The sequence below is a fragment of the Callithrix jacchus genome, chromosome 1, assembly GCF_049354715.1.
Source record: "Callithrix jacchus isolate 240 chromosome 1, calJac240_pri, whole genome shotgun sequence".
Classification (NCBI taxonomy): domain Eukaryota; kingdom Metazoa; phylum Chordata; class Mammalia; order Primates; family Cebidae; genus Callithrix; species Callithrix jacchus.
Window position 1 is genome coordinate 200,729,021 of NC_133502.1, and position 27,378 is coordinate 200,756,398.

Genomic DNA, 27,378 nt, shown 5'->3' on the forward strand with positions numbered 1-27,378 from the left:
GTCTCTACTAAAAATACAAAAAATTAGCTGGGCATGGTGGCGTGTGCCTGTAATCCCAGCTACTCGGGAGGCTGAGGCAGGAGAATTGCTTGAACCCAGGAGGCGGAGGTTGCAGTGAGCCGAGATCACGCCATTGCACTCCAGCCTGGGTAACAAGAGCGAAACTCTATCTCAAAAAAAAAAGAAATTCTTTGTGTATACATTGCAAAAAGTACCATCCCTCCCCTAATTTACATTCTAAAAAAGTCTCAAAATGTCCTAATGTTTAATTTATATTCAATCACATAGTCAAAAGTTTTCTTCCTTTTGGCATAGATTGTCAATATTGTATATGATTGAAAAGTATACTTTTTTTTTATTTAGTTGTAGCAGCAGTACAAGTTTTGAAAGTGGAACAAATAATGAAGATATTAAGAAAGCCAGTGTTCTACTGATTCGTAAATTGTATATACTGATGCAGGACCTTGAACCACTTCCTAATAATGCTGTACTTACTATGAAACTGCATTACTATAATGCAGGTAGGTAGAAAACTTTAGGCTAATTCCTTCTTATTGCTGAAGTAATTGCTGAACTAATATTTTGTATAAGTAGAAGGATTTTGCAAGCATCTGAAAGAGATGTCTGTTGCTACACATAAAAGATTAATCTAACTTGTTCTGTTGAAACTCAGTTTTCATGGCTTTTTGCCCTTTTCATTTTGCAGTGACCCCACATGATTACCAGCCCCCTGGTTTTAAAGAAGGGGTGGATTCACAGTTTCTGCTGTTTGACAGGGAGCCTATCAACCTGCAAGTGGGATTCGTCTCCACTGGCTTTCATAGCATGAAAGTAAAAGTCATAACAGAGGCTACCAAAGTGACAGATTTGGAGAACAATCTGTTTCAGGAGAACAGCACTACTGAGATCGCCCATCAGGGTCTAGACTGTGATGAGGAAGAAGAATGCAATGACCATGTAAGGCAAAGCTTTAGTGATTTTCTACTGTGTCAGTTAAACACAATTGATATTTTTCAGTTTCTATCCAGGGCATGTCTACACATGGAGTGTGCCAGCTATAAAAACTGAAACAAGGCTGGGCACAGTGGCTCACCCCTGTAATTTCAGCACTTTGGGAGGCTGAGGCAGGTGGATCACAAGGTCAGGAGATCAAGACCATCGTGGCCAACATGGTGAAACCCCCTCTCTACTAAAATACAAAAAAAAAAAAAAATTAACTGGGCATGGTGGGACGCACTTGTAGTCCCAGCTACTTGGGAGGCTGAGGCAGGGGAATCACTTGAACCACAGGAGGCAGAGGTTGCAGTGAGCCGAGATCGTGCCACTGCACTACAGCCTGGCAACAGAGCAAGGCTCCATCCCCTCCCCACCCCAGAAAAGAAAAGAAACAAGACTAGCCTCTAACGTCAAATAGTTTTTAATTTAAAACAGTTTAATCTTCTAAAAGGAAATATACTTTGTTAGAAGAAATTATAACTAGAAGAAAAAAGATTTTCTAATATATTTTATTAAAGATATAAATTTAGAAAATTTGAGGTTTTCTACATTTATAAATGACATTTTTAGGATTGAAAAATATTCTTGGTATTTATTCATACTCATTGGAAGTATAAATCAGTTCTTAATATTGGGATAATTGGATGGGAGAAGTTGGGGAAGATAAATTTTATGGATAAACCCAAGTCAGAGTGAAAACAAATAATAATCAACTTCTGGTTATGTAGAGGGAGACAAGCTTTGGGGCTAAATCACTGGAGATAGTCAGGTGGTTGGTGGGGTTGGAGCCAGTGGAGCCAAACTGTCAGGTCTCTGAGCTCTTTATCCTCCCTTTTCCACCAATAAAGACTTAGAGTTAGATTCTTTCTAGGGTCACATTATGCCCTATGTAACTCCACACCCTTAACTGGCTGTTGTCTAGATAATAATGTTATCTGTATGCCAACATTGTGCTCAAAGAGTTCTGAGTTAGACGGAAAAAATTTCAGTAGGAAGGGATGCTATAAGATCTTTTCAGGAGGTATTTTAAGATTAGAATGATAACTTGTTTGCTTAAGATAATTCGAGTTTTACTCAAGATAGATGACTGTACTAGGTAACTTCTGAAGGTTTCTTCTAGTTCTTTAACTCTGTATTATGTTTAATACATTGAAAAGAGGTTCTAGTTGTTCTAGTTTTAATTCAATTAATATACATAAATAACCAAACAAGCAACAGTTTGCTTTTCATTTTTAGTGCTTTCTCGATGTTAGACATAAAAATGTCTTTGGATTTTGGTGCAATTTTCCTCTTCCAATTTTACTCAAGGACGATATAGCTAACATAGAAAGGGTAAAAAATGAAGGCTAAGAAAAGAATGTTTTAGCAATTTTTTGTTGTTGTTGTTTTTGAGACAGGGTCTTGTTCTGTTGCCCAGGCTGAAGTAGAGTGGCACAACCATGGCTCACTGGTGCCTCAACTTATCAAGCAGTCCTCCTACCTCAGCCTCTCGAGTAGCTGGGACTATAGGCACATGCCACCACATCCAGCTAATGTTTTATTATTAAATTTTTTGTAGAGACAAGGGTCTCACTCACTATGTTGCCAGGGCTGGTTTCAAACTCCTGGGCTCAAGCAATCCTTCCACTTTGGCCTCCCAAAGTACTGGGATTATAGGTATGAGCCACCACGCTGGACCTCAGCTAGGTTTTTATTTGTATTTTATTTTTTTGAGACAGACTCTTGCTCTGTTGTGTAGGTTAACGTCCTGGGGTGTAGTAGTCAATCACAGCTTACTGTAGCCTTGACCTTCTAAGCCCAAGTGATCCTTTCACCTCAGCCTCCAGAGTAGCTGTGACCACAGTTGTATGCCACCACACTGAGCTAATTTTTTATTTTTTTGTAGAGATAGGGTCTCCCTCTGTTGCCCAGGCTGATCTTGAACTCCTGGGCTTGAGTGATCCTCCTGCCTTGGCCTCTCAAAGTGCTGGGATTACTCCAAACCTGGTTAGATTTTTATCTTTTAATTAAGAATTTCTTTCTTTTTTACCAAATGAAAGCAGGACAGCCAAAGAATGCATAGTTCAACTGATAGATTAAATAAGGAATGCGATAATCCTTTCCAAGCATACTTTGAGTTGAAATTATATGTACAAGGATCTGGACTTTGTGGTAAACTCAGTTGATTGAAGTTCCTCTCTCAGCCAGCCAAACATATGGGAGAATTTAGTAAGTCTAGTGAAGTGGTCACTGTCACTTTACCACTAAGGATTCCTTTTTTTTCTTCATGGAATACATGAACACATACACACACAAATTCATACATGTGTATACATATGTAGAACCTTTATTTCTTTAAAAATTTCATTTTGAGATATACTATGCATATAGTAGAGTACATAAAAATAATATGTACAGTTTAAAGAATAATGAGAACCTCCATATATCCTCCATTTAGGTCAAGATGTAGAACATTGCTACTACCTTAGAAACCACCATGTACCCCTTCCTCATTGCACACCCCCAAGGTAACCACTCTCCTGATCTTCATGATAACCTTTCCCTTGCTCTTCTTTATAGTTTTGCCATGGATGAGTACATCTACTCATTTTGAATTTTTATATCAAAGTAATCATATTCTGGGTATTCTATGATTTTCTTCTTTTGCTTGAACCTCAAAATTGAGATTTAGCCATGTGTGTGGTGGTTGTTCTTTCATTTTCACTGCTGTAGAGTGTACCACTCTTGATAGACACTCGATAGACATTCTTTTTCATTGTTGTAAACATTCATGTGCACACCTCCCATACACCTGTCAAAGAGGTCTCTTGGGAATATATGAAATAGTTCTAGGCTTGTGTATTTTCAACTTTATTAGGTAATGCAAAACTGTTTTCCAAAGCGATCTCACCAACTTACCCACTACCAACAGTGGAAGAGTGAGCCCTACATTCTTGCCAACACTTATTGTCAGAGTTTATGTTTTCTGCTAATCTGCTAAATATGAAATGGTAATACCCCATGATGTTAATTTGAATTTCCCTGATTATTTATATGTTTGTGCATCTTTTCTTTGGCCATCCTATTTTTCTCATATTAAATAGCTGTTCATGTCTTTCATGCATTTGTCTTTTGGGTTATTTATCTTTTCCTCAGTGGTTTAAAAAATATGTTCTTAGTAATAATTCTTTTTCACTCATTTATGTTGCAATATTTTTTTTCATGTTTGTGGCTCATCTTTTTACTTTCTTTAAGAGGTCTTTTGATAAACATAAGTTTTAAATTTTAATATAGTCTAATCTTTTCCTTTAATATGTGCATTTGGAGAGCCTTAAGGAATTCTCTATCTGAAATCATTAATAATATTCTCATATTTTATTCTAAAAGTTTTAAAGTTTTTCTTTTTACATTTAGGTTTTTAATCCACTTAAAGTTTATTTTTGTTTATGGAATGAAGTAGACCAGACCTCCTTAACATTTTTAAATTCAAGTATAATAAACATACAGTAAAATATATATTCAAAAGCTGAATACTAGAGCTGAGATGAGGGTGAAACAAGCAAGGTGCCTACAGAGCATATTTAAAGGAAGATCTCGGGTGCCAAGAGTGAAGGCCTTCTTAAATTTTGCCCCCTGGACATCTTGTTTGCTTTGTCTTTGTCTCAGCCCTACTGAATAAACATGTGAAAGAAGCGCTCACATCAAGAAACAGAATTGCCACTGGACCCTGAGAAACCCCCAGTTTTACTTTATAGTCACTATTCTACTCAACAAGACTATTGCTATCCTGACTTCTATTTGCATAGATAGTTTCTCCTATTTATTGTATAGACATTGAATCATAGAGTATTTTTACATGTTGTTGTAGACCATGCTAACAATTTATTCATTCTATTGTTAGTGTACATTCGGGTAATTTCTAATTTTTGTCTACGATGGATAAAAATACTTTGAATATTCTGGAACATGCTTTTTAGTGAAATAACTACACATTTCAGTGGGAATAGAACTACTAGGAGTAGAATTGCCAGGTCAAAGGGTATGTGTATGTTTAGTTTTAATAGATAGAGCAAAATAGTTTCCAAAGTAGTTGTGCCAATTTACACTCCTATCGCAATGTATGAGTTGTGGTTGCTTTACTTTCTCACTAATCCTTGGCATTTTCCATTTTTAAAATTTTAGCTGTTTTGGTAGGTGTGCAGTGGTATGTCATTGTGGTTTTAATTTGCATTTCCCTGATGACTAATGAAGAGGAGCACCTTTTTATATGTTTATTGGCCAAGCTGAATATCTTCTTTTGTGAAATATCTGTTCAAACTGTTTGCCCCTCCCTTGCCTTTTTTTTTCGTCTTGGATTGTCTTTCATTCTTACTGATTTGCAGGAGCTCTGCAAATATATTCTGCATATAAGTACTTTGTTGGATACATGTATTGTGAATATCTTCTTCAACTTTATGAACTCATAATCTTCTTAAGTGTTTTGTGAACAGTTCTTAATTTTAATATATTCTAATTTATCAATCTTTTCAGCTGTATTCAGAAGCCTTTGGTACTGCTTGAGACATTTTTATCTACTTCAAAATTCATAGAGATGTACTTTATGTTTTTCTCTAAAAAAGGGAAATAATTACAGAAATGGAAGACAGATTTTTAAAATTATAAAAACCTCCATGAATAACTTCATACCAAAAAATATGAATACCTGGTCTTTCTCTCCTCTACCTTCAGGTATTCATATATTTTGGTATGAAGTTATTAGTGGAAGTCTCATAATTTTAAAAACATCTTCCATTTCTGTAGTTATTTACCTTTTTCATATCTGGTGCTGTTCATTTGTGTGTCATATATTTTTCTTATGTTTGCCAAAAATTAACATTTTTTATTAGTCTTTTCAAAAAGTCATCTTTTGGTTGTGCTGATCACTTCTATTGCTTTTTTTTTTTTTTTTTTTGGTTTTCCGTTTCATTTACAAGTAATCCTCCCACCTCAGCCTCCCAAGTAGCTGTAACTATAAATGGGTGCCACCACATCTGGCTAATTTTTGTACTTTTCGTAGAGACAGGATTTCACCATGTTGCCCAGGCTGGTCTCAAACTCCTGAGCTCAAGCCATTTGCTGGCCTTGGCCTCGGCCTCCTAAAGTGCTGGGATTATAGGCGTGAGCCACCATGCCCGGCCCATCTTTGTCTTTTTCTATTTCTCTGGGTTGGTTTGTCTTTCTGACTCCAAATTGAACTTTCCATAAATGTATAGACATGCATATCCTACAGGTACCTTAAATTCAACATCTTCAAATGGAATTTTAACTCCTGACCAAACATGCACTTCCTCATCCTAGGTTCCTTATCTAGTATTGCACCATCACTTTTTTAACCAATCTGAGCAGGCACAGGTTCAACTCCTATTTTCTCCTCACTTCCTACATTCTTTTGGTACACCATTTCCATGTGCTTTGCCTCTGATGTATTTATCAAATCTGGCACTGTTACCACTGTGCTGATTCAGGCTGTCATCATTGCTTTCTTGGTGAATGATAGCTGAGTCTTCTAACTGGGTCTCCTTGATGTCATCATTGTCTCTCCAGTCTGTCTTCCAGAATGTCAGAGAATGAGGCACTCAAATATTTCAAATATTTTAAGTTGATTTATTTAGTGTAATTGCAAAGGGCAGAACAAGAACCAGTAGATGAAACTTACATTGATTTTGGCTCAATAGAAGGAAAAATTTTCTCTTTAAAAAATTTAAAGCAATATTATTATAACATTCATTTAAAAAGCAATGAAAATCTTCTGGTGTCCCACCATCTTATCCATAGTGTTTTTATTTTTATATGTCCCATCCTCTCCAGTATTTTTTCATTGATTTATGTATTTGTATATGGTTTTAATCATGGTATATGTGAATTTTTTTCTTTCTTTTTATTTTAAATTTATTTTTATACTTAACATTATTGATTTTGTAAATATGATCCACCCTAATCTTTATATTTTTAATTTTAATGATTTCTTGTTTTTTTTAGGCATACTACCATTTCCCTACTTTGAAACATTTAGGCTATTCCTGATTTTGCTATTATAAAGTGTTGTAATAAATACCTTTGTACATGTGAAAGCATTTTAAAATTTTTTCTATGAATATAGTATCAGGAGTGAAATTTACAGAGCTTAAACATTTGTATGGCTCTCAAATGAGTAGTACCAAATTATTTCTAGAAGCTGCCAGGTTCTCCACCTCCTCAGGGTTGATTTTCTAACAATGATAACTACTTAAACCTGGTTGCCTTGTGAAGGTGTGAGCTCCAGTGTCACAAGCTGTGCTCAAGTGCAGATATACACATGTGTTCAAGATAGAGTAGATGATTATCTCTAGGGTGTTGCAAAAATAAAATCATGATTTAGGGGGAAGGTTGAATTTCAGCAAAGCCATGTAGGATACAGGAAAGGTGTGGAACATTCAGTATTGTAATTCTAAGTCATAGAGACAGAATTTCTGCTGCTACCATACTGGACTTTCCAACTTGCCTAGAATGTCCTAGGCAAACATTTGTTTTGCTCAGATTGATCTCTGAGATATCTTTCATGCTAGGATTCTCTGGGATATTTTTTGAATTCCTTTTAAGAGAATAATGCCCTGCTAAGCACTGTGAGGAAAACAAAGACGTATAAGACATAGCCTGTGCCCTTTAGAATTGTGGCTGAAGAGATAACACCTACATCATGTAATAAAAAGATAATACTAGAGAGTGTATGAATGATAGAAATAATATTAACAATTTTGAGCACTGTTCTCAGAGTTTTACATATATTATCACTTTCAATCTTCCTAGCTATTTTATAAAGTAGATACTGTTGTTACCTTCATTTTACAAATGAGGAAACTGAGCCAGAGAAATTAGCCCAAGACTCCATACATAGTGAATACGTAACAGAGACAGAATTCAAACCCAGGCAGTTGAACTCCAGAGTACTAGGGTTACAGGAAAAAGGATAAATTGGCACTGTGTGGGAAAGTTTCATTAAGTTGGTGATCTTTTTTTTTTTTGAGATGCAGTCTCACTATGTTGCCCAGGCTGGTCTTGAACTCCCGGGCTCAAGAAATCCTTCCACCTCAGCCTTCCAAGTAGCTGAGATTATAGGCATGTGCCTCCATGCCTAGCTTGATTTGGTAATTTTGTGGATAAATCATATTTTGATTGGCAGGGATCAAGGCAGAGGACATTCTAGGCAAGTTGGAAAGTCCAGTATGGTAGCAGCAGAAATTCTGTCTCAATGTTCCACACCTTTCCTGTATCCTACATGGCTTTGCTGAAATTTCTTTACTCTTGGGAACCTCTAACGCAAAGATTTTTTAAAACTTTAAGAATAATTTATAATTTAAATTTTATTTAAAATTAAAATAGAAAGTTTATAAAGTCTTGATCAAACAACTTAAATTGCTTTTCTACCAATGATCTATAGTAAAGAAGGAATTTAACACAATCATCTTGCTGTGAGACTGTTAAATATAAAAAGATTTTAATACAAATTTCTTTTTCAGGTTATTTCTTATTTAAGTCACAGAAAGGCAAATATAACAGGGTTTCTACTAATAGTCGAAGTTATTCAATAATTGTGCTATTCACTTTCTGGTGTGATTCTTAAGATCCAAGGAATAATGTGAAAGCGAGATTATAATTTGGCAATGGGTTCAGAATTGATAAAAGCACACATGCTTGAAACTTAAGAATTCTTAAATTATAAGAACTCTAAAAACCTAACTCCACTTGAAAAATAGAACATGAAATTATCCAGGGAATCTCAGGACAGTACAGGGTTCTGTAAAACTGCTTGAAAAACCCTGTCCTAAATGCCTAAATCTGTCCTTATCAATTAATCTGCCCCCCCCCAACACTTTCAGGACAGGTCTTTATTCTTTTCTTTTCTTTTTTTGGAGTCAGGGTCTCACTCTGTCACCCAGGCTGGAGTGCAGGGGTGCGATCTTGGCTCTATGTAATCTCTGACTCCTGGGATCAAGCCATTCTCCCACCTCAACCTCCCGAGGTGTGTGCCACCATGTCTGGCTAATTTTTATGTGTTTTAAAGAGACAGGGTTTCACCATGTTGCCCAGGCTGGTCTCCAACTCCTGAGCTCAAGCAACCTACCCTCTCCTACCTCCACGTTACTAAGAACTAGGATTATAGCCAAGAGCCCCCATGCCTGGTCAGGTCTTCCTTCCTAAAAGGAGTGTTTTGGGCCTAAGGTGTAGCTAGAAAGGCTACACAAACACAAAGGTACCTCACATAAATCTGGAAAGTTAGTTTGTTTTCTCCCTGTCATAGTCGACTGGACAGATAGCAGTAGACATGCACACTGAAGACAACTTCCCCTAAAGACTCTTAGACAGGCTTCCTCAAAGAACTAACCTATATGGTGCTAATCAACATATGTTCAGTAATTTGTTGTAGAATCTGACTTCAATATATGCCAAGTTTAAATGCTGAGGGAAAAGTACTTCTTTTCAGTAGAGATAGTTAACCCAGTCTCCTTAAAAATCTCTAGTAATACTTACAGAGACAGCAATAAAAAGATGGAGGGCTAATGTTGGGCAGGTCTGTTTTAGTTTTAGAGACTAATTGTTCCAGTTTATTAAGTCATTATAGTTCTTTGAAAATTAATATTTTAACCATATTTTTAGGCAGGGGTCTACTATAATTTTCTAATTTTCTGAAATACTTATGTGTCTTTATACCTCCAAATACAGTCACTAGACACTCTCTACAGCTTTTCTTCTAGGCCTTTCTTTTGCAACTAGAAATCTTGATTCAGAATAGTATTTTTTTCATCTGTAACACATTAATTTCACTGAAGCATAAATAATTAATACAAATGATGTTTTTTGAGAATCAGTTGAAGGCAAAGCATACTGTTTTCTTATAAGAGCCACAAGTATTTTTAAAGTTTATTCAATAATTTATCATTTGATTTTTAGTTACAATGAATGGTTTGCTTTTTAAGCATATTTCAAACATACGCACTCCATTTCACTATTTTCTAACTGTAATAAAAATGGTTTGCATTTTGCCTGGATTTCTGCATCTTATTTCAATTTAAAAGTAATGTTTTGTTTTGTTTTAAAGACAGAGTCTCACTGTGTTGCCCAGGCTGGAGTGCAGTGGCGAAATCTCTGCTCACTGCAACCTTCTGGGTTCAAGCAATTATCCTGCTTCAGCCTCCAAAGTAGCTGGGACTACAGGCACCTGCTACCATGCCCAGCTAATTTTTTTTGTTTTCTAATTACAAACAGGGTTTCACTATGTTGGCCAGGCTGGTCTTGAACTCCTCCTGACCTTGTGATTGCCCCACCTTGGCCTCCCAAAGTGGTGGCATTACAGGCATGAGCACCATGCCTGACCAAAATAATGTTTTATGATAGCTTTTTTCTTGTCGATAAATTTCACCAAAGAATCCAAATTATAACAATATGTAGTTTACCTAATGTATTTTTCCCTCCATAAAGCTCATTTCTTATTCTTTTTTTTTTTGAGGCGGAGTTTCGCTCTTGTTACCCAGGCTGGAGTGCAATGGCGCGATCTCGGCTCACCGCAACCTCCGCCTCCTGGGTTCAGGCAATTCTCCTGCCTCAGCCTCCTGAGTAGCTGGGATTACAGGCACGCGCCACCATGCCCAGCTAATTTTTTGTATTTTGAGTAGAGACGGGGTTTCACCATGTTGACCAGGATGGTCTCGATCTCTTGACCTCGTGATCCACCCGCCTCGGCCTCCCAAAGTGCTGGGATTACAGTCATTTCTTACTCTTTTGTGCCAACACAATTAAAGTGCAGATGATTTATTCTTAAGAAATTAGAATGTAAAGTACATTGTTTCCAAGGTAAATGGTAACAGTTAAGTATGGACTAGATGTTTTTCTGAATTCCTTAGAATTGCTTTGTATTCCAAATAGTAGATTAAAACAAGAACCTATTTTCTCCCACTAAGCTCTGAACTGAAGTTTTATATTTTTTAAGGTATAATCTGATAATTTTCATAGCATCACATCTCCTGAAGCATATATGCCTTCTTTGATACAACCTAGTGTTGGCAAGAATATCTCAGATTCTTGGAAGTGAGATTGATTATTGGAAGCACTGGAAGAGCCACATTATTTACAGAAAATATCCAGCCTTAAAAACCACACATCAGGCCGGGTACTGTGGCTCATACCTGTAATCCCAGCACTTTAGGAGGCTGAGGCGGGCAGATCACTTGAAGTCAGGAGTTCGAGACCAGCCTGGCCCACATTGTGAAACCCTGTCTCTACTAAAAAACACAAAAATTAGCTGGACACGGTGGTGCGTGCCTGTAATCCCAGCTACTCAGAAGTCTGAGGTATGAGAATCACTTGAACCTAGGGATTACAGGCAAGAGCCACCATGCCTGGTCAGGTGTTCCTTCCTAAGGAAGGAAGGTTGCAATGAGCCGAGATTGCGCCACTGCATTCCAGCCTGGGTAACAGAGCGAGACTCGTCTCAAAAAAACCAACAAAAAAACCACACACATCATTCTTTCTTCATCATGAGACTGTAGTCCTTTTCATTGTTTCCTTTTGTCAAATAGAAAATTCTTTTCAATTAATTTTTCTGTTTTGCATTCTAGAATGTAATTGTTACCCTCTGTTAACTGTGCAAAGAAAATGAAAGTTGGTTGACTTTCCCATCAGTCTTATAAGTCATTTCTTTTTTTGTATGAATCATTCTATAACATATCAGACAATTACTTCCTTCCTTTTGTGAGTTGGAAGAGCCACATTGGTTATCTGTATATGTTTCACTTACATTAAAAAAGTATATTGATATGTATTATAGCAGAAAAAAAGTCAGGCATAGTGACTAATCTTAGAAATGCCTTGGATGTTACAATTAATAAGTCCTAGCATTTAAATAATTAAATTTTGTTTACAAAAGAGTAAGACAGAATATTCCGTTTGGTTAAAAAAGAGATGCCCATAATACTACAATGTTATCATTACACCAAAATCAATGAAATATTAGATTTCATTTACATACAAATGTTTTTCATAGTGACTTTATTGAGATTTTATTCAACTGCACATTGGAAAAAAGTATAATGATCATGTTACCCAATTTCCTATGACTATATTCAGTTGGTTGATTTTTCTAATACCAGTATGTGTTTTAAAGTTTTCTATTTGATGCTAAATTGTCTGTTGGTACACAGATGAGATTATGCTTGTAAAAAAAATCTAGGCATCATAAGGGAAGTAATTCTTTTAGCATTTATATTAGGATCTCAAAGTTTAGAGTTAAGACTTTAGAAGACCATTGTCCTTCTAACAATGGTAAAGTTAGAAACACAATTGGCCCTTTGTATCTGTGGGTTCTGCATTAGTGGATTCAGCCAACTGTGGGTTTTAAAAAAAAAAGGATGGTTGGGTTTGTACTGAACATGTACAGGCTTTTTTTCTTGTCCCCCATTATTCTCTAAGCAATACAGTATAACTATTTATGTAGCATTTATGTTGTATAGGGCATTATAAATAATCTAGAGCTAATTTAATGTATATGGGAAGATGTACATATGATATGCCAATACTGTGCCATTTTATATAAGGGACTTGAGCATCCAGAGATTTCATGCCCGTGAGTGTGGAGTATGTGTGCCCTTGAACCAGTTCCTTATGGATACAGAGGGATGACTATATACTTCATGAGCCATTACCTAGGTGTGCTTTTTTCTGCACAATGGAGGGCTCTTTCTGCTATGATAACCAAAGTTAGAACAAATAAACATTATGACTAAGGGTATCATTTTGACATTTAAACAAGGCTACATGAAACTCCTTTCGAAGAAGGTTTAAAAGAATGTTCTACTGGGGCTGGGTATGGTGGCTCAAGCCTGTAATCCCTGCACTGTGGGAGGCCAAGGCAGGTGGATCACCTGAGGTCAGGAGTTCAAAACCAGCCTGGCCAACATGGTGAAACCCTGTCTACCAAAAATACAAAAAATTAGCCACACATTATTGTGGGTGCTTTTAATCCCAGCTACTTGGGAGGCTGAGGGAGGGGAATCACTTGAACCCAGGAGGTGGAGGTTGCAGTGAGCTGAGATCACACCATTGCATTCCAGCCTGGGTGACAGAGCAAGACTCTGTCATAAAAAAAAAAAACAAAAAAAAAAAAACGGTTTTTACTATATTCTAACCAACAATAGGTTATCAGCATTTATTCAGTGAATAAATTTATATTGAGGCCTACTATGCTTGAGTCATCATAGGAGGGTAGTGTACACAAAGATGAATAGGCCAAATCCCTGATTCAAAATTGATTAGAGGAAGTGAAACAAACAAATAGCTATTTATTTATAATAATAACCACCACTTATTAAGTGCCCACAAAAGGCTGTGTATATATGTGACCCTAATTAATCCCAGCAACTTTGCATGATATTTTATAGCTGAAGAAACAGAAGTTCAAAGACATTAAGTAGCATGTCCAAGATTGCCCAACTAGAGAGCATCAAAATCAATACTTCAATCTAGGTCTCTCTGGTTCCAAAACTCATACTCAATTTGTTAAATCATATATTCACCCATGTAGGGGTTAGTGTATAAAATCTCAGAAGAGAGGTAAAAACCCTATATTAGAATGACTAGATTCCACTTTCACTCATGAAAGAATAATGTAGGAGTTACCCTCTTGCTGTCAACAATTAGAAAACTGGGCAAAATATATGAAGCAACTGTTTTCAGACATTAGACAACAGGCATGCGGGAATGGAATCCTTGACAGAAGAAAAGTGAGACAAGCCTTAAAATTAAAAAAAACAAAAAACAAAAGAAAACAAAAAAATTAAAAAAACACTCAGCAGTATATATGTGTGTGTGTGTGTGTGTGTGTGTGTGTGTGTGTGTGTATTCGTCCTACTAGTTCTGTTTCTCTGGAGAACTCTGACTGATATGTTGCTGAACTCATGGAAGAGTTCTAATAGTTTTTTTAGAGGATTCTTGAGGATTTTCTATATACAAAAGCATGTCATCTGCAAATAGATATAGTTTCACTTCTTCCTTTCTGATCTGGATGACTTTTATTTTCTTTTCTTATCTAATTGCCCTGGCTAGAACCTCCATTACAATGCTGAATAGAAGTGAAGAGACATCATTGTCTTTTTCCTAATCTTAGAGGAGAAGCATCTAATTTTTCACCATTAGGTATGCGTCTTTGTTTTAGGTGCCCTTTGTTATGTTGAAGAAGTTCCCTTCTTAGTCTGCTGAGTGTTTTTTAAATCTTGGAAGGGTATTGGATTTTGTCAAATGCTTTTTCTGCAGCTTTTGAAATGATCATGTGATTTTTGCTCTTTATTCTTATTACATTAATTGATTTTCAGATATTAAGCCAAGCTTACATTAATTGATTTTTAGAGATTAAGCCAAGCTTACATTCCTGAGATAGATCCCTCGTTATCACTGTGTGTGTGTCTGTTTGTTGATATTGCTAGATGTTTTACTAATATTTTGTTGAGGATTTTTGTGTCTAATGTGTGAGAGATATTGATCTGTAGTTTTCTTGTGTTGCCTTTGGTTTTGGTATCAAGGTAACACAGACTTCATAAAATGAGTGGATTGAATTAGCCCAGTGTGGTGGTACACACCTGTAATCCCAGCTACTCGGGAGGCTAAGGCACGAGAATTGCTTGAGCCTGGGAAGCGGAGGTTGCGGTGAGCTGAGATTATACCATTGCACTCCAGCCTGGGCAGCAGAGTAAGACTCTGTCAAAAAAAAAAAAAAAGTTGAAAAGTTTTCACTCATCTACTTTTTGGAAGAGTTTGTGAAGAGTTGGTATTGATTCTGTTTTAAATGTTTGGTAGAGTTTAGTGGTGAAGCTGTCTGTTATTGGCTTTTCTTTTTGTGGATAGTTTTAAAAATTATTTTTATTTATTTATTTATTTTATTATTATTTTTCTTTGTTTCACAAGCAGGTCTGATTTTTTTTTTTCTACAAATAGAGAAGTCTCGCTCTGTCACCCAGGCTGGAGTGCAGTGATTCGATCTTGGCTCACTGCCAACCTCCGCCCCTCACCCCCAGTTCAAGCAATTCTCTTGCCTCAGCTTCCCAAGTAGCTGGGACTACAGGCACAAACCACCATGTCTGGCTAATTTTTTCATAATTTTAGGAGACAGGGTTTCACCATGTTGGCCAGGTTGTTCTCAAACTCCTAACCTCATGTGATCTGCCTGCCTTGGCCTCCCAAAGTGCAGGGATTATGGGTGTGAGCCACGGTGCCTGGCCTTTTTTTTTTTTAAATTGAGATTTCAGCAAGGCTGTGTTTCATGTCTTTTTATCGTACCTCTATTCCTCCTTGACTTGGTTTCCTTTGCACTGAGTGAATGAAGCATTTTAATTTCTTTAATAATTTTTTACTTTTTTTAAAATTTCTTTAGTAGTTACATTAGGGTTTATTTTGCATATCCTAACTTATCAGACTCAGTTTCAGGTCTATACTAGCTTAATTCCAGTGGGACAGGGCAATATTATCCTTATGAAGTCTATTTTTTCCCTTTTTTGATATTATTTTTATGCATATTACATCTATTTATGGTACAAGCTCAACAATTATTGCTATAATTACTGCTTTATCTATAATATCTATACCTATTTCCTTGCCCAAACAGCTGTTCTCCTACTTACCTCCTTTGTGCTGTTATTGGCAAATATGCTACATTTGTTTAAGTTTTAGGTCAAACAATATACCATGTGCATTTTATTTTATACAACTTATATAAAATTTAGTTCATTTAAGGTAAGAAAGGAGAAAATGTGCATTTATATTGCCTTTTACAATTGGATTTTAAGAGTACCTTTATTGATGCTCTTTGTTTCTCATGTCAGTTTGAATTCCTGTGTGTTGTGATAATTTTCAGCCAGAATAATTTTCTTTAGTATTTCCTGTAAGATAAACCTGCTAGCAAAATTCTCTTAGTTTTTGTTTTTCTGGGAGTGTTTTTATCTTTATTTTTTAAAGATAGCTTTACTGAATGAAGAATCCTTGGTTGCCAGTTTTCTTTACTTTGAACACTTTGAATATGTTGTCTCACTGCCTAACTGGCCTCCATTGTTTCTGCTGAGAAGTCAGCTGTTTGCCTTATTGGGGTACGCTTGTTAGTAATGAGTCATTTTTTCTCTTGTTGTTTTTAAGATTTTCTCCTTGTCTTTGGTTTTCAGCATTTTTACCATGATATATCTATTTGTGGATCTTTCTGCTACTCAGAAGTACAGGTTTAGGTATGCCCAACAGTCATCCTGAGATAATGGTGGTTGATATGCCTTGGATATTTATCCTGCCCAATCCTCATGTTGAAATGTAACTGGAGGTGGGACCTGGTGGGTGGTGTTTGGGTCATGGGGGCAGATCCTTCATGGCTTTGTGCTGTCTTTGTAATGGTGGGTTCTTGCAAGATCTGGTTGTTTAAAAGTGTGTGGCACCTCTGTGCTCTCTCTCTCTTGCTCCCACTCTTGCCATGTGAGACACTTGCTCCCCCTTCACCTTCTGCCATAATTGTAAACTTCCTGAGACCCACAGCAGAAGCTGATGCCAGTGTTATGCTTTCTGTACAGCCCACAGAACCATTAGCCAATTAAACATCTTTTCTTATAAATTACCCAGCCTCAGACATTTCTTGGCTGCAACACAAGAATAGCCTAATACAGTGATTTCATCTGGGCTTTCTTTGGCCATTTCTTTCCCTGCCCAGTTACTAAACACAACTAGTTGCTGGTGATTGCTCCCTTATTTTTATCAGTGCCCCAGGCATAAATTACTCTATAGTTTAGTCCAACAAAATTTGGACTTTTTTGTTGTTGTTGTTTTTTGAGACGGAGTTTTCGCTCTTGTTACCCATGCTGGAGTGCAATGGCGCGATCTCGGCTCACCGCAACCCCCGCCTCCTGGGATCAGGCAATTCTCCTGCCTCAGCCTCCCGAGTAGCTGGGATTACAGGCACGTGCCACCATGCCCAGCTAAGTTTTTGTATTTTTAGTAGAGACAGGGTTTCACCATGTTGACCAGGATGGTCTCGATTTCTTGACCTCGTGATCCACCCGCCTCGGCCTCCCAAAGTGCTGGGATTACAGGCGTGAGCCATCGCACCTGGCCTGGACTTTCTTTATAGGGATAGTAACTGAGGTTCCAGTGTTTTGTTCTGACTACAGGAGGACTTCTCTCAGTTATCTATTTGCTGATTCTCTCCTGAAATCTAGCCAGCCTACAGTTTAGCAAATATCTCTAATAAATCTACTAATCTCCTTCTAATTGCCTTTTGATACAACCTCCATTGTATTTGAGCTTGTCCTTATCCTGGAATTTCTTCATGTTCTGTTGCAGTAAAGTCTCTGTCTTTGGAAAGAGATTAAGAGCTATCTATTTATGCCCTGCTTCTCCCCTTGGAAAAATATCTGAGCCACGGCTCTGGAGCTAGGTATGGGGACAATAGTGTGCTTGTCTCTTAGTGACACTGATGCTTTAGGAGCTGAGTGCTGAGTCGAGGGGGGACAGTAGACTCAGATCTTCTTAGCTTTTCTTTCTCAGCATAGACCCACTGCCTTACAAACCAGGGCAAGAGGGATTGAAACCTTAGCATTCTCGGTGGTACCGTACCCTAGGCAGAACTTCCATCTCATCAGTGAGGCTGGGTAGAAGAAGAAAGCCCCCACCTCACAGCTGTATTCACATAGAATTTAGCAATAGCTGGGGCAAGATGAAAAATACTCATGTCCTATGAAGGTAGCCCTCAGAGTGGGAGCCTGGGAGAGAGGGAAGCTTGTGTTCTTGGCTATCCCAATCTGTAATGGAATGGATTGTGAGCTGGGAGGGTGGGGGAAATGGTCTTGGTACAAATACCACCAACTTTTGTTGTTCTTGGCAAATTTTAGAAGATATTCTTGAATAGATGCTTCTTCATTTACTGTATGCCTTTAGGTATACCAGAGACTTCAATTTTTAAAAATAGTTTTTAGCAGTTTTGCTGGAGAGCTGGTCTGTGGAGCTCCTCACATTGACATGTGGAAAATTGATCTCTTACACAATATTCTGGCAAAGGCAAAACTGTAGGGGTAGAAAAATAACAGTAGTTGCCAGGGCTGAGAGTGAGGTTTAACTACAAAGGGATATGGAGGAGTTTTGGGGCTGATGAAACTGGTTTATAGTTTTATTGTATATACATTTGTCAGAATCCACAGAACTGTACACTAAAAAGAATAAATTTTACAGTATGTAAATTATACCTCAATAAAATAAATGGGAAAAGCTATTATAAATATGCTTAAATAGTTAAAGGAAAACTTAAATATAATGAAGAGAAAAATGGAAGGAGTTTTTTAAAAGGTCAAAATAAACCCCAGAGCTGAAAAATTACCATATCCAAAATTTTAAATTATCACTGGATGGGGTTTGTTTTTTTTTTTTTTTGAGATGGAGTTTCGCTCTTGTGACCCAGGCTGGAGTGCAATGGCGCTATCTCGGCTCACCGCAACCTCTGTCTCCTGGGTTCAGGCAATTCTCCCGCCTCAGCCTCCAGAGTAGCTGGGATTACAGGCACGCGCCACCATGCCCAGCTCATTTTTTGTATTTTTAGTAGAGACGGGGTCTCACCATGTTGACCAAGATGGTCTCGAGCTCTTGACCTCATGATCCACCCGCCTCGGCCTCCCAAAGTGCTGGGATTACAGGCTTGAGCCACCGCGCCCGGCCTGGATGGGTTTAACAACAGATCAGAAGCTATAAAAACAATAGATCAGTGAACTTGAAGTAGAACAATAGAAGCTATTCAAACTGAAGCATAACGAAAAACAAAACAAAATGAAAAGAATAGGGCCTCGGTGACTTCTGGGACATCATCAAGCAGTTTAAGCCATGTGTAATTGAAATCCCAGAAATCTGCTGGGATTTTAAATGACTGTGTCTGTAAATGTAACAAACTGATGAATTCTATCAAATAATTAAGGAAGAAATAATACTAATTTTGAACAAAGTCTTTAAGAATATAGAGGAGAAGACTTCACAACTCATTTTATGAGGCGAGAATTATCCTGATACTAAAACTGAAGACATTCCAGGAAAACAAAACTATGGACTACAATACCTCTCATGACTACAGATGCTAATGTCCTTAACAAAATAGTAGAAAACTGAATCCAGCAATATATGGAAAGGATAATGTGTCGTGACTGATGTGGTTTATCCCAGGAATGCATGGTAGGTTTAAAATTTGAAAATTAACCATGTATTTCACCATGCTACAGAACGGAGAAAAACCACATGATCATCTCTATAGATGCAGAAAAGGCATTCAACAAAATTCAACATCCATTTGTGACTTGAAAAAATGTAAACTTCAAGAAAACAAGGAGTATAAAGGAATTTCTTCAACTTTATAAAAGATATTTACAAAGAACCTAAAGGTGACATTATACTTAATGGTGAAAGATTAAATACTTTGCACCTAAGACAGGAAATGAGACTCTTACCTCTTATAGTAAACATTATACTAGAGGTCCTACCAGCTAATTAAGGTAAGAGTAAGAAATAAAGGTATGTAGGCCGGATGTGGTGGCTCACGCCTACAATCCCAGCACTTTGGGAGGCCGAGGCGGGTGGATCACGAGGTCAAGAGATCGAGACCATCCTGGTGAACATGGTGAAACCCCGTCTCTACTGAAAAAAAATAAAAAAATTATGTGGGCATGGTGGCGCGCACCTGTAGTCCCAGCTACTCGGGAGGCTGAGGCAGGAGAATTGCTTGAACCCAGGAGGCGGAGGTTGCGGTGAGCCAAGATCGTGCCATGACACTCCAGCCTGGGTAACAAGAGTGAAACTCCATCTCAAAAAAAAAATTAAATAAATAAATAAATAAAGGTATGTAGATTGGAAAGGAAGACGTAAATCTTAAACTTTTTTGAGAATGACATGATTGTATAATAGAAAATCCTAAGAAATCTGCAAGAAAAACACCACCAGAACTAATATATAATAAATGAATTAAGCAAGGTCACATATTAATACATAGAAATTTGTTGTGTTTCTCTATACTGTCAGTGAAAAACTGGAAAGGAAATTTTTAAATACCATTTACAATAGTATAAAAATTTATAAAAACATGTAGGGCTAAATTAATAAGACAGATGCCAAGATGTGTGCAATGAAAACTACGAAATGTTGCTGAGAGCAATTAAAGAAGACCTAACTAAATGCAGATATGTACCATATTCATGCATTGGAAGACTTAAGATGTTAATTTTCCCCAAATTGATCTATACATTCGATGCAATCCCACTAAATACTTTACAGCCTTTTTTTTTGTAGAAATTGACAATTTGATTCTAAAATTTAATTGGGAATGGAAAGAACCTAGAAAAGTCATAACATTTTTGAAAAAGAACAAAGTTAGAGAACTTTATCAGATTTCAAGACTATAAAAGTACAGCAAACAAGATAGGTGACATTGTGCTAAGGATAGACAGATCAGTGGAACAGAATGCAGAGTTCAGAATTAGATCCACACATACATAGTCAATTCATTTTGCATAAAAATACCAAGGTAAAATAGTTTTTTTAAAACTAGTAGTACTATTTTTTTCCATATAAAAAAATGAATTTCAATCCTTACCTCACATTGTACACAGATTGACTATAAATAGATTAAAGACCTACAGATAATAGCTAAAATTATAAAACTTCTGGGAGGAAACATGGGATAAAACTTTCAGGAAAAACTTCTTAGGCAGTACCCTAAAAGTACTAACCATAAAAGAAAAAAATATTGATAAGCTGGACTTTATCAAAATAAGAAAAACTTCTCTCCCAAAGACATTATTAAAAAAATGAAAAGGCAAGCCAAAAACTGGGAAAAAATATTCTTAGTAACTATATCTGACAAATAACTTGTATTCAGACTATATTTAAAAAACATCTGCAACATAATAAGACAACTCCATTTTTAAAAATGTCAATAATTTGAAGATACATCACAAGAAAATATATATTAATGGGCTGGGCAAGGTGGCTCACACCTGTAATGCCAGCACTTTGGGAGGCCCAGGTGGGAGGACTGCTTGAGCCCAGTAGTTCAAGACCAGCTTAGGCAACATGGTGAGACTCTGTCTCCACACAAAATTTAAAAATTAGGTGGGTATGGTGGTGCTTGCCTGTGGTCCCAGCTATTGAGGACGCTGAGGCAAGAAGATCGCTTGAGCCCAGGAGGTCAGGACTACAGTGAGCCTTGACTGTGCCACTGTACTCCAGGCAGCCTGAGACCCTGTTTTGAGAGAGAGAGAGAGGAGAAGAAAAGAAAAGGGAAGAGAAAAGAAAAGAAAAAAAGGAAGGAGGAAGGAAGGGCCAAATTAGTTCATGAGAAAGATTCTCTATATTCTTAGTCATCAGAGAAATGCAAATTAAAACCAAAGTGAAATACTAGTTTACATCACTAGAATAACTAAAATTAAAAGTATTGACATTACCAAGTGTCATCAAGGATGTAAAACTTTTTGAATTCTCATACATTGTTGGTGGGTGTGTAAAGTGATACAAGTGCATTGGAAAATATTTTATCAGATTTCTAAAAAAATATGCTTACTATATGATGCAGACATTTTCACTCCTAGGTATTTACCCAAGGGAAATAAAGATGTACAGTCACAAAAAGACCTGTACATGAATGTTCATAGCAGCTTTATTCATAATAGTACCAAACTAGAATCAATCCTCATGTCCATCAGTAGGTCAAAGGATCAGCAAATTGTGGTATCTTTGTACAGTGAATTATTACTAGCAATAAAAAAGAACAAACGACTGATACATACAAAACTGTTAATGAATATTTAAAATTCAGAAAAAATTCAGACACATCAACACCTGTGAAAAGAATGGGGAAAAAAAAGAAAAATTTAGATGCAAAAGACTAAATACTGTATAATTTTATTTACATAAAATTCTGAAGGAAGCAAACTAAGTTCATAATAAGAGGAAACAAGTAAGTGTTTGCCTGGTGTGGGGCTGGGATTTAGTGCAAAGAGGCATAGAAGAACTTTTTAGGGTGATGAGATGTTTTGTATCTTGATTGTGGTGGTGGTTACAAGGATATATACATTTATCAAAATGCAAAGAAAAACATCTAAAATAGGTGCATTTTGTACATTCTATTGCATGTAAATTTTGCCTTATTATAGTTGAATTTTAAAAAGCAGTGATCCATAGTGTGAATCACCAAAGTCCTATTGATAATCATCTCAAATTGGAAACAACCTAAATGTCCCTCAGTAAAGTATTGGTTCAATAAATTTTGGAAGAACAGTAAAATGAAGTACTATGTATTCTTTAAAAATATATTAGACAAAATAATTGACTCAGAGAAAATATTTGTTATTTTGCTATATGAAGGAATAAATAAAATAAGCCACCTAACAACCTTCCAGTGTATCATATAATTTGGGTTATGTCAATAACTGATGCTTATATTATTATAACTACATAATTTTATACAGAGCTGAGTCATGTAGTAAGTCACGATTGCTTTTCCTTTCTTGTACAAATTTTTGTTTTCCTTACAACTAATAATTGTTTTTCATTGGCTCAGTTTTCTCTTTACTTATTTCTAATTCAATTCCAAACTTTATGCTGTTTACCTGCAATGCCCAAAATGGTACCCACTAACCACATGGTTACTAGAATTTACATGTAAATTAATTTTAACTAAATAAAACAATAAGTTCAGTTCCTCAGTCACACTAATCAACATTTCAAGTGTTCTACCTAGTGGCTATTGTATTGGACAGCACAGATATAGAACATTCCAATCATCACAGAAAGTTCTAATGGACAAGGCTAATTTTTTAAAATTGCCTCTCAAATATTCAGAAACCACAATTTCATCTTCACTGAGAAATTTCTCTGGAGCTTTTGCCTTTGACCAGATCTGGATGGTTGCTCTCTCTGCCTGGGATTGGGCTCTCACCATGGAATTTCCTTTCACCAACTTCCAGGGAATTCTTTGCCCCTCCCCTGTGTTAAATTTCTTGTTTCCTATTCTTGGTTTCCTCCCTCATTTCGGTGGAGCACATCTTCTGGTAACTTCCTTAGAGAGGAGAGCATTGGAGATAAGGTTTTGAAACATTTAATGGCCTAAAAATATCATCAATTTACCCTTATATTTGAGTGAGAGTCTTGCTGGAAATTATAGTCTAAGAAGACAATTATTTTTCATGATAATTTTTGAATAATTGCCCCTCTCTCTTCTAGCTTTCAGTGTTGCTGTTGAGAATTTCCAAGCCCTTCTAATTCTCAGTCTGTATACTATTTGATTTTTTCTATCTGGAAGCTTTTTCCTTAGGGTTCTGAAATTTCATAATAGTGTCTCTTGATGTAAGTCTATTTTTATTCCTTTTTTTTTTGTGGTAGGCACTCAGTGTGCTTTAATCTGGTAACTCAGGTACTCCTTCAGTTCTGGGGAACTTTTTTCAATTATTTCCTTGATGAAAATTATGCACCATCAGATTTCTCTGTTTTTTCTTTCTGCCCACCCCCCCCCACCCCAGTATTTAGATACTAGATCCCTGTACAAGTACTCGATTTAAAAAAAAAATCTTTTCCCCCCAATTTATTTATACCTTTGTTGTGTTCTTGGGGAGAACTCCTTGACATGGTTCTACTCTCCTATTGGTTTTTCATTTGTGCTATTGTATTTTCATTTCCAAGAGCTTGGTGTTGTTGTTCTCTGAACATTCCTTTTTATGGCAACCTGTTCTTGCTTATGGTTACAGAATTGTTTCTTATGTGAGAGAATATTAATTATCTATATAGATTCTTTCTGTATGTCAGTGTTTATTTCTTTTGTTTATTGTTTCCTCCTCTTCCCCCACCACCTCCTTTACCTCTATCTCCTTAGATGTCCTCAGATGACTGGCAGTCCTTGGTTGTCTGCTCATATTGCAGAGTGGGGGACTATGAATCCCTGAGCTTGTGGATGAGGCTTGCTGATTGTGGCCTTTATTATATTAATAAAAGGCCTGGGCAAGCCTATGGGAGAATTCCCAAAATATGTATTTTACAATCTTTTCTCTTGATCCGTTTCCCCAGAATGTAGGCTTGCCAATAGTGTTTTGGGACCCAAATAGAGATAGAGGACTGAGGGTCTCTGCATTCAGTATACATGCTTTCACTTAATTCCTTGATCCAGTACCATAACCCTACCTCAACTGTTCTTTTTACTCCGTTATCTAAAGATTTTCTATTACCCTCTATAGAGAATAAACCTCTGATTTTATCCTAAGGTGGAAGAAGAATAACTGTTTCGCCCTACAAAATTAGGGAGGGAATCTGAGGATTCCAATTGTTTCATAAATGTCTTTCAGTTGGTCTTTCTTATTTTAGTTCCTCTATCCACCTTCTGTATCCCCTCTTCCAAAAGTATCTGATGCAGAAAATTGTTTAGAATGATGTACATTTGGTTGGTCCTCGGTTTGGTCCACTGCTGGTTTAGGTTTCTTGGGTCTGCTTTTTTAGTTACTTCTCTTCCATCTGCTTCCTGGCTTCCAAAACTTCATTGCCACTGTCTTTTCTCTTGTTCTTTCTGTTTTTTTTTGCATTTCTGCCTTTTAAAGAAATCTCTTTTCTGTCATTCTAGTGGGGTTTTGGGAGGAAACAAAATAAATGTGTGTGTCAATCTACCATCTTTATCCAAAAGTTGGTAAACAGATTTCTAAAAACATAAATCTGTCAAGACTTATGGGACAAGCAATGCATTTTTCTTTATATATTTTGGCCTGAAGTATAAAGACAATATTACTTTAATTCATACAGGATTTCTGAGAATTGGTAAAGTATTGTTTAAGAATTTCAACATGAAAAATACTTCCTAATACTATAAAAATACTACAAAACTATGTTTGAAGAATTTAAGTGTAAATAGTCTGAGGAAGGAATATTAGCTCATAGTCCTCTGCTTAGAAATAAACTCCTCAGCTGGGTAGAAGACCATAGGTGATAATAAATGACAATATCCAAAAATATTTGCATGTTTTAAAATTTCTCACTCATATTCTATCTTGTTAGAGATTGCCAGAACATCACTAGTCTCAATTTAGGAAAAAAATTATTAGTAAAAGATAGTTTGAAAGATGATATAGATGCTTTCATAGTAATTGATAAGAACACACAGAGAGATCGAATTCTTCCACTTCATTGTGGATGCTCTGTGTTGTAATCCTGACTTTGTTCAAAAGTAAGACTTTGAAATTCTCTGAGTAGGAGAGGAGAAAAATTTGAATAAAGCTGGTCTAAACATTAGGTAGAAAAAAAGCCTTCAAATAATCCTGGTGATGCCTCTAGTTACCTGTTTGCTTCCTTTCCTTACCAAATTTCTCAAAAGATGTTTTCTATTTACTGTACCCCTCCTTACCAGTTTTTTCATACAGAAAGCTGGCTTCTTCCCTCACCTTCACTTTCCAACTACTATCTTCAAAATAAACAGTGACTTCCTAATTAATAGATCTCATGGTCTCTCTTCCTTTTTCATTCTTCTTGATCTATTTTTATTTTATTTTATTTTTTAGAGACACTCTCACTCTGTTGCTCAGGCTGGAGTGCAGTGGTACAGTCATAGCTCACTGCAGCTTTGAACTCGTAGGCTCAAGTGATCCTCCTGCCTCAGCCTCCCAAATAACTGGGACCCAGGTGTGGGCCACCATGCCTGGCTAATCATATTTTTGTAGAGACGGCGTCTTGTTTTGTTGCCCAGGCTGAACTTGAACTCCTGGGTCCAGGCAATCCTCCTGATTCAGCCTCCCAAGAAACTAGTATTATATTTGTGTACCATCATGCACGACTAATTATTTTAAAATTTTTTTGTAGAGACTAGGTCTTGCTATGTTGCCCAGGCTGGTCTTGAACTCCTGGGCTCAAGCAATCCTCCCGCCTCAGCCTCTCTAAGTATTGGGATTACAGATGTGAACCATCACGCCCAACCTTGGTCTTTTTTATGTTGTTGATATACTCATTTTTAAAACAGCCTTTTTATTTCTATATTATACTTCTCATTCTTTTTCCATCTGTTTTCATTCTCTTTCCATCCACTTCTCTCTTTTGCTTTTGTTCCTTCTTCTATTTCTAATTGTGGTCATCCCCAAACATCTCCCAAGATCTTTGACCATATGCTCTTTCAGCTCTGTATGTTTTCCTTTGGAAGGTTCATCCATTCTCAGGGTATCAAGCATCACATGTATGCTGTCGACTTCTACATGTATTATCTTGAACCCTGACCATCCCCATGAGCTCCACTTCTATATCTTTACCTTCTATTGGGCATTTGTACTTGGATATTAACACTGTCATGTCAAATCCATTATGCTTATCTTTTTATTCACTACTGTTTTTCCCTTTCCACACATAGAACAAGTTTCTCTACCCAGTTTCCCTCCCTCTCAGTATCACCTTTATCTCTGTGTCTTAAGTTCAGAATCTTGAAATCATTCTACTGCATGGTCCTTATTTAGTCAAGAACCAGAATTCCCCCAAGGCTTCCCTTTCCAGTCTGTTCTTACTGCCAATACTCAAGTTTAGGCCTTCATCCTCTCCCATTTGAATTACTACCACAGCCTCGAGGCTCTCCCACAGCCTCCTGCTCTATCCTAGATACCACTGCCATCTAATCTTCCTTGAATACACCTTTCATCACATCACTTCCCTAATCAAAAACATCTCATGAGTCCTATTTCCTACATCAAGTCTAAACACCTCTTCCTAGTTTTCAGGCTGCTTGTAGCCTGGCTCCACCTTATCTGTCTTATTACCCAACATGTTCCCCTTCCTTGAGTTAGGTCAGTTTCCTCACTGTCACAAGAACTGGCCAAGTTCATTTCTTCCCCAATATCTTAACAAGTATATTTTCTCTTGTCCAGAATGCCTTTCTTTCCATTGACCTAAATCATATCCATCTTGCAAGAGAATTGTCTGTGCTTCCTGTGTCCACTTCCCTGCTTTCTATTCTCTTTAACCCACTTTAATCAGGCTTTTATCACCACCATTTTACTATTCGAGCCATAATTCTTATTACTTTCCTATCACTAGTCACTTCCTCAGTCTTTCCCATCTCAGTAAATGACACTATCATTTACTTAGTAGTTTCTCCAAACAAAACCTAGGAGCTATCTTTAGTTCTCCCTCATAACCCCTATCCAGTCAGTCCATCAGTGAGTCTGGTAAGCTTTCCATTCAAAATATATTTCAAATCTAACCACTTCTCACTATCTCACTGCTACCACTCTGGCCGGAGCAAACAGTACCTCTCCAGTGGTCTCCCTGCTTTCATTTTTGCCCTTCCACAGTTTATTCACACAAAGCATCTTTAAAGATGTCAATCTATTC

At 36.8% G+C, this 27,378-nt stretch overlaps 1 protein-coding gene across 15 annotated transcripts in view; it reads left to right on the forward strand.

Moving 5' to 3' along the window:
• The window catches only part of HORMAD2 (HORMA domain containing 2), a 122,637-nt gene that overhangs the window by 49,379 nt on the left and 45,880 nt on the right, over positions 1-27,378 (forward strand). For all 15 annotated transcript variants that reach the window (XM_054239936.2, XM_054239940.2, XM_078338025.1 and 12 more), the window contains 2 exons: positions 364-521; positions 707-957. In XM_054239936.2, the coding sequence (XP_054095911.1) occupies positions 364-521; positions 707-957 (409 nt within the window). The remainder of the gene's footprint in view (positions 1-363; positions 522-706; positions 958-27,378) is intronic.